Consider the following 7,740-nt stretch of genomic DNA (forward strand, 5'->3'; position numbering starts at 1 on the left):
GAATGTTCGTGGGCGGAGCGAGTTGTTTGGCGCCTGCGTCGTCCGGCTAGCGGGCTAGCGAGCCGCGGCTGGGCTGGCGGGAGCGGCTGCAACGCAGGTGCCTGAGGAGCGATGCCGAGGGAGATCATCACCCTACAATTGGGCCAGTGCGGCAATCAGAGTGAGCGAACCTCCGGCCCCTCCACTAGCCAGGTTCCTTAGGTTCTATGGGATCTCGCTGTGGGATCCTGGACTCCATCGGCCCTTCCCAGAATCGTAGTTCTCCGAAAAGCAGGACATACCTGACCCAGTGTCCAGTTGCCCAACCCCGAGGGGCCGTCCCCTGCTCAGTCGCTGACATACAGCCCTTTCCTCTGACACGGGAGACTCCCGAAGCTTGACTTCCTATCCCTGGACCCAGGCGCTCAGTCCCCGCTCCTAGCTGGAACCTGCCCAGACCTAGATATCCTCTTTCTCCCCCGCCCGCCCCTCCCCCCAGTTGGGTTCGAGTTCTGGAAACAGCTGTGCGCCGAGCATGGTATCAGCCCCGAGGGCATCGTGGAGGAGTTCGCCACCGAAGGCACTGACCGCAAGGACGTCTTCTTCTACCAGGTGCCCCCAGCGACTTGGCCAGGGCCGGTAGTGGCCCAGGGGGCCTGAAGGGAAGGGCAGTGGCTTGGTACTGGAAACCCGCTGGGCAGAGGAGCCAGGGCGGCTGGCTTGAAGAGGGAGGGCAGGCAGGAGCCAGAGTTGGGAGGACTGGAGGAGTGGGTGGGCCCGAGCTTATTGGGCCCGATCCTGGACTCCCCTCGACAGGCAGACGATGAGCACTACATCCCCAGGGCGGTGCTGCTGGACCTGGAGCCGCGGGTGATCCATTCCATCCTCAATTCCCCCTATGCCAAGCTCTACAACCCAGAGAACATCTACCTGTCAGAGCATGGAGGAGGAGCTGGCAACAACTGGGCCAGCGGATTCTCCCAGGTTATTTGCTGTTCCCTGGCAGAACAACTCCATTCCCGTGTGGGGACAGGCCCTATGACTTCTTAGAGAGAGATGAACCAGATGGAGGATGTGTGACTGTAGAGAGAGAGACATGGCTGAGGGGAGTTCTAAGCCAACTATGTAATATTGTTAAGAAACTGTACTAGCTAGTGCTGTGTGCCAGGCCATACTAAGTGCTTTACGTATATTAACTTATTTAAACCTCCCAACAACCCTATAGGTAGGTTCTACAGGTCCACAGGCTCTGTGGGTTTCCAGAATAAAAAAAACCCTCTGAAACCAAAAGATGATTTATAACAACTCATTTAGCAGCAAAACCAAATCTCAATGGAGACAAGTTATTTTATAGTTTCTTTGCAACTTATTGTCACTACTCATAACTTCCATTGCAGAAATATTAATGTATTTGATTAGCACCCCTCAGACCCCCACTGGCATTTTACTTGGTACGTATTATACATTCTATGTTGCCTTCCTAGATCTGAAGTACTTGAATTCCAAAACGTAACTGGCCCCAAGAATTTTAGATAAGGAATTGCGGACCTGTATTAGTACCTTCATTATACAGATGAGGAAACTGAGGTATAGATGAAGTAACCTGCCCAGAGTCACCCAGCCAACTAGAACTAGAGCTAATATAGGAACCCAGGCAGTCTGGATGTAGAGGGCCTGCTTGTAACCGCTAGGCTGTACTACCTCTCAGTGCAAATAAAAAGCAGGACCACTGTGCTCCTAAAAAGGACTTTTAGGTGCTATAAGGAGAATCGAGGGTGGCTCTTCTGAGGTCAGAGTCCTTGTCCCTTAGTCCTGTCCCACTCTGACACCCCCCATGTCTGTACAGGGAGAGAAGATCCATGAGGACATTTTTGACATCATTGACCGGGAGGCAGATGGCAGTGACAGTCTAGAGGTGAGTGTCTCAGGAATGCTGGTGGGAGCCAACATGGGGAAGGCTCAGCAACACCCTTTAGAAGCCACCTGTTAGGTACGAGACCTTCCCATGTGCCCTTTGCATTGGTCAGAAGCCACAGGGCCTTGCTGGAAACAAGGCAGAATCTCCTAAGCTGCATATGTGTGGCGGGGAGGGAAGTGGAGGAGAGGGCCTGGGAAGATAGGAGTCCAAGAAATTATGAGATGGGTCCAGTTTGAAATCCTGCCACTAGATATGTAGACACTGTCGGCCCCTTCCCCATACAGGGCTTCGTGCTATGTCACTCCATCGCTGGGGGAACAGGCTCTGGCCTGGGCTCCTACCTGTTAGAACGGCTCAACGACAGGTAAGTCTGTGTTTTGAGGGGCTGGGAGGATTTGGTTTCCCAGGTGACTGGGAGGCCCTCCAGATGAACCTTCCTATTTCCTGGAGCAGGAAAGGGCCCTTCTATTCCCTCCTGTACTGAGGAAAGACAAGGTACAATGACCAAGAACCCAATCACACTCCCAGTGGCTGGAAATGGAGTCTAGCATCTCAGCCTTAGATTAAAATTCAAGGAATATGGCCGGTTTGGAATTAGAACCCTAGGCCCTAAGATGTCTCTCTACCCTTCCCCGCTTTTGGGTTACAGACTTCCGAAAGTCAAGTCTCCCTTCTCTGCTGTTCTGTGACCCCACCCAAATTTCCCCACCCTGACAGTCATTGGAAGCCCCGAGTTTACCAAGCCTCCAGTCTGTTGCCCTTGACCATCCTCTCTCAAACACCGCTAGGTACCCCAAAAAGTTGGTGCAGACATACTCGGTGTTTCCCAATCAGGACGAGATGAGCGATGTGGTGGTCCAGCCCTACAACTCACTGCTCACGCTCAAGAGGCTGACCCAGAACGCAGACTGTGTGGTGAGTCCTGGATTCTCCCTTCTCCACTCCCAACCTTCCTATTTTATCATTTTCATGCATTTTTAAATGTCCATTTGGGACCTTCCTGTGCCCCAGTCCTGTTCAAGTCCCTTTTGGATGGGTCTTTCTGGCGCCAAGGAAATTAAGCTTCAGAGCCCAGAATCAGGCAGAGCTCCTGTCCTTTCTGGCCCCATAAATCTGTCACCCTTTTCGGTCCCCCCAGGTGGTGCTGGACAACACAGCCCTGAACCGGATCGCCACAGACCGCCTGCACATCCAGAACCCATCCTTCTCTCAGATCAACCAGCTGGTGAGCCCTCACTCCTAGACTCCTTTGGACTGGAACCCCGCCTCGCCGGAGTGCCGTCTGGGGAAGGGAGGCCTCGCAGGACAAGGCCCTTGACACAGCACCCCTGTCCCCAGGTGTCCACCATCATGTCGGCCAGCACCACCACCCTGCGCTACCCTGGCTACATGAACAACGACCTCATCGGCCTCATCGCCTCGCTCATTCCCACACCACGGCTGCACTTCCTCATGACCGGCTACACACCCCTCACCACGGACCAGTCGGTAAGAGCAGCCCGCAGGCCCAGCAGGCCCTGACTTGCCTTTCTCTTTTCCTGCTGCACCCGGAGCTGCCCCGTGCAGCCTCCAGAGGCCCTGCGCTCAGGGACTGGCACAGGCTGGGCGACCTCCTGGCTGGCTTGCTCTCCTCTTCCCTCTGCCTGGGGCTCCCTGCAGGGCCCGGGCTGTACGGGGTCTGCTGATGCTGCTGCACAAGGGCATGAGTTTGCTGAGCTCGGGAGGACTGAGATCCCTGATCCCACAGCAGAGGCTCAGTGTGGACCTGAATCTAAGGACACTCCCCACAGAGGCCAAAGTACCCCGCGTCTGACGGGGACGTGTGTTGCCTGCTGCTCTCCGTCCATGCGTTTCTCGACTGTGCCCTGAGTGCTGGCCTGCCCTGTGGCCACTGTCCCCTCAGGTGGCCAGCGTGAGGAAGACCACGGTCCTGGATGTCATGAGGAGGCTCCTGCAGCCCAAGAACGTGATGGTGTCCACGGGCCGGGATCGCCAGACCAACCACTGCTACATCGCCATCCTCAACATCATCCAGGGGGAGGTGGACCCCACCCAGGTAGGTGAGGCCCCTTCGTTCTACCCCCAGAGCCCACAGGGGTAGAGGAGAGGCTACCACCACCACTCCTGTGCCCACCCCAGGTGCACAAGAGCCTGCAGAGGATCCGGGAACGGAAGTTGGCCAACTTCATCCCCTGGGGCCCAGCCAGCATCCAGGTGGCCCTGTCCAGAAAGTCGCCCTACCTGCCTTCTGCCCACAGGGTCAGCGGGCTCATGATGGCCAACCACACCAGCATCTCCTCGGTGAGTCTCACAGTTGGCACATAAGTATTGTCCTGGTTGTGCCGCACCCCTGCTGCCCCTGCTTCTGGCTTTTTTACTGTGGAGATAGCCCAGCCTTGGTTCCCTGGCTCTCTGAGCCATGTTGTTCGCTGAGGTTCTTTGTGACCCCTGCTTTCTGCAAACCCCAAGCTTTTCGAGCGGACCTGTCGCCAGTACGACAAGCTGCGGAAGCGGGAGGCCTTCCTGGAGCAGTTCCGCAAGGAGGACATCTTCAAGGAGAACTTTGACGAGCTGGACACATCCAGGGAGATTGTGCAGCAGCTCATCGATGAGTATCATGCAGCCACGCGGCCCGACTACATCTCCTGGGGCACCCAGGAGCAGTGAGTCCTCAGGATGGGGACCCTCATCTGCCTTACTGGTTGGCCCAGGCCCCACCTGCCTGACCACCCCCTCAGAGCACAGATCAGGGACCTCGTACCTCTTTCTTATAAACATACAAGTACATGGCCAGGAGACACATGTACTTCTCCTCTTTTGAGACTATTTATGTTTAATAAAGCACTGGCTATAAATCAAGTCACTGGTCTCTTGGAAGCCTTGGAGAACTGGGGGAGGTGGGTGCCTATACTTTCTCCATCATTCCGACAGGGTCTTCTTCTACCTCCTACACCTTCAACTCTAAGCAAACGGCCTCCCCTAGCTTTTCCTCCTCCCGCCCAGTATTGGAGAACATGGGTGAGGTTGACCCACCTGAGACGTTCCTTTCCAGGACAAAAAGGTCCACAAATACTGCCTTGCTCTCTATCTGACACTCCACGTCCCAGTTCCCTCCCACCCCTCCCTGTATGGTGACCATTCCATCAGGTTCACATTCCCACATCAGAGTGTTCTGTTGGTCGTCACAGCAGCAGGCCTGTGGCCACCACCCTCACCACCAAACTCTGGACAAGCAATAGAGTCAGCCCAAGTGCCTTTAATCTTTCTGCAGGCAGAGCAGTGACAGAAAGCCAGTCCGGGAGAGCCCTGGTCAGGCAGCTGGAGTCTAGGACAATCAAATCAGGAGACCAAATACAAAGTCTAGACTGTAAGCAGGGCCAGAATGGGCCCATATCTGGGGCACCATAATTGTGTATTCAGGTGGTCTCCCGTTATTTCAAAGGCCAGAGCCTTCCACTTCTGGTGCAAGATTGCAGGGAAGTAGTCAATACATAGTGGCCTAAATCTTCAGGATCAAAAGGGCAAAGGATTGGGGCTGGCCGGGCTCAGCAAGCAGATGAAGCAGCCCAAGAAAGTTCCTGCAACTCTAGGGAGGCTGAAGAGTACACAGGAGCTTTGGGTGAACTAAGACCTTTTTCCTTCTTGCTGCCTGTTAGCCTGGGGACACACTTTTCCTTCCACGAACCAATTTATCTTTTATAAAGCTCTGGACGTGAACAAAGTGAGCAACATACAGGCCAGACCTTCATGAACAAAGGGGACACAGGACTGATGGGCAGAGAATGCACGGTCACAAGCCAGGTCCTGGGCTGCCTGAGGGGTGGCAGGGAGGCCACAAGCCTGTCACCACCACCGTCATAGCACGAGCCTGTCACTTTTGGTTGCCAGGGTCTGTAGGTGACTGACTAGGGAGAGCCAGCCTGGCTGGTGTCAGCCAGCTTCCTCCCTTCATCCAGTAGGGAGGAAGATGACTTCAGGGAAAACCTATGGGCACCGGGTCCCTTCTCAGCTCTACCTCTGACCCCTGCACCACTGGGTACCTTGCCTGGCTCCTGTTCTGACCCTGATGACCAGCCTTTTATCACTTGGGGCATCTGCACGAGTGGCTGGTGCGAGTAGGGGATCATGAGCTGGCAGATGGGGTAAGGCTGCTATATGTGAATAGCAGCTGGTCCCCCTCCAGGCCACAAGCCATCCCAGGGCCCTCATCTGCAAGACCTAGTTAAAGAGTGTGGAGCCCAGGGGGAGGGAACACCTAGGTAGTCCGGAGTAAAGTTGTGTGTGGATATTACTACAGTCACCAACCCAGAGGGGCGAATACCATCCCCGAGAGGGAGAACTGGACGTAACAAAGATGCCTCCTTTTTCGGACCGCTGAGTGTCTAAGCGCAGACAAACACCTCAATGCCAGCTTCAGAGCCAGGCCCCTCCCCCAAGGCTATTTCCAGATCACCCATCACCCCACACCAGCACAGCCCCTCCCTGTTCTTGGCCAGCAGCACACCCCAAAGTATGTCAACCAGAGGGCAGAGAGGAGGCCAGGTGGAAAGTGAGGGAGGCCTCTGGGAATCAGGGCAGCAGGTGGTGCTGGTGGTGAAAAATCCCTGCAGTCTGAGAGCCTGCCAGCCACAGAAGTAACAGTGAGACGAGGGCTGCCGCAGAAGAGCTGGAGAGAGCAGAATGCTCAAGCCGGAACAGGAACCTCTCTTGACTAAACAAATCAGAGAAAATGAGCCATTTAAAGGTAATGTTCCTAGAACACTCCAGTGTGATGTGACCCCAGGGACCCTGAAACACGCATGAGACAGAGATCTAGCAGCAGGAAGCACTTTAAAAATAGAGTGGTATAAACCAATCTGAAACCTCAGGATTGTAATTTTGGAAAGTGTGTGGAGATGAAGGCAAGAGGTAATGAGCACAAGGGTAGGGAGGCTCAGGGTGAGCACAGCCACTGCACCGAGCTGGTGAATCGTCTAGCAAGCCTTATCCCTGGTCTCCACTGGACACAAGTATTCTAGAAATCCCTGGAAATGGGCACTCTGCAGTAGATAGTCGAGTGCCCAGACTGTATCTTAAAATCCAACATACAGGGCTTCCCTGGTGGCGCAGTGGTTGGGAGTCTGCCTGCCAATGCAGGGGACACGGGTTCGTGCCCCGGTCCGGGAGGATCCCGCGTGCCGCGGAGCGGCTGGGCCCGTGGGCCGTGGCCGCTGGGCCTGTGCGTCCGGAGCCTGTGCTCCACGGCAGGAGAGGCCGCGGCAGTGGGACGCCCATGTACCGCAAAAAAATTTAAAATCCAACATACAGCCCCCCCTCCAGTAATGCCCACCCCTCTACCACTTGCTCACTTTCCAGTCCCACTTGAGGATCTGAAGCAGGTAAGGGGCTGCCCTAGAAAAGTCACAGAACATTTAACTTGACATTCTGATTTACTAATCCATCATGTGTAAGTTTAAATTAAATTCCCTAGGGCCTGATCACTCAGTGTGAATTGGTGAAACTGAGCTCCTTGCAAAGCTGCAGGCCCCATCAGTCAGGGTCTAACGCCCCCATGAGACCCAGTTGGAAACACCATCTGCATATCTGTGGCATTGCTATAGTGGTAACCTTGGCCATGGAATCCAGAGGTAGGCAGTTCTTCTACATAACCCTCAACCCTCAAATCCAGTGGTACTGCATTATCACCTGGGTGACCAACTCATCCTGGTTTTAGTACTGAATGTCTTGAGTCCCAAGAACCCCCTCAGATTTGGTTTTAAAACTAAAATTCCCATATTCCCTCATTCCTGGGAAAACCAGGACAGTTGGTCACCCTAAATTAAAGAACACCATAGAGAATGACT

The 7,740-nt window shown here is 54.5% G+C and overlaps 1 protein-coding gene across 1 annotated transcript; it reads left to right on the forward strand.

The window, feature by feature from the left end:
- Positions 1-26: 26 nt before the first annotated feature.
- TUBG1 (tubulin gamma 1) lies at positions 27-4,756 on the forward strand. Its single transcript, XM_027094529.1, has 11 exons — positions 27-160; positions 479-591; positions 796-963; positions 1,826-1,894; positions 2,182-2,261; positions 2,686-2,812; positions 3,036-3,122; positions 3,236-3,385; positions 3,801-3,953; positions 4,037-4,198; positions 4,367-4,756. The coding sequence occupies exons 1-11, from the start codon at positions 112-114 to the stop codon at positions 4,562-4,564; spliced, it is 1,356 nt and encodes a 451-aa protein (XP_026950330.1). The 5' UTR covers positions 27-111; the 3' UTR covers positions 4,565-4,756.
- Positions 4,757-7,740: the final 2,984 nt, after the last annotated feature.

Source organism: Aethalodelphis obliquidens, unplaced genomic scaffold (genome assembly GCF_003676395.1).
Source record: "Aethalodelphis obliquidens isolate GAN/ISIS:26980383/991018 unplaced genomic scaffold, ASM367639v1 scaffold89, whole genome shotgun sequence".
NCBI lineage: Eukaryota > Metazoa > Chordata > Mammalia > Artiodactyla > Delphinidae > Aethalodelphis > Aethalodelphis obliquidens.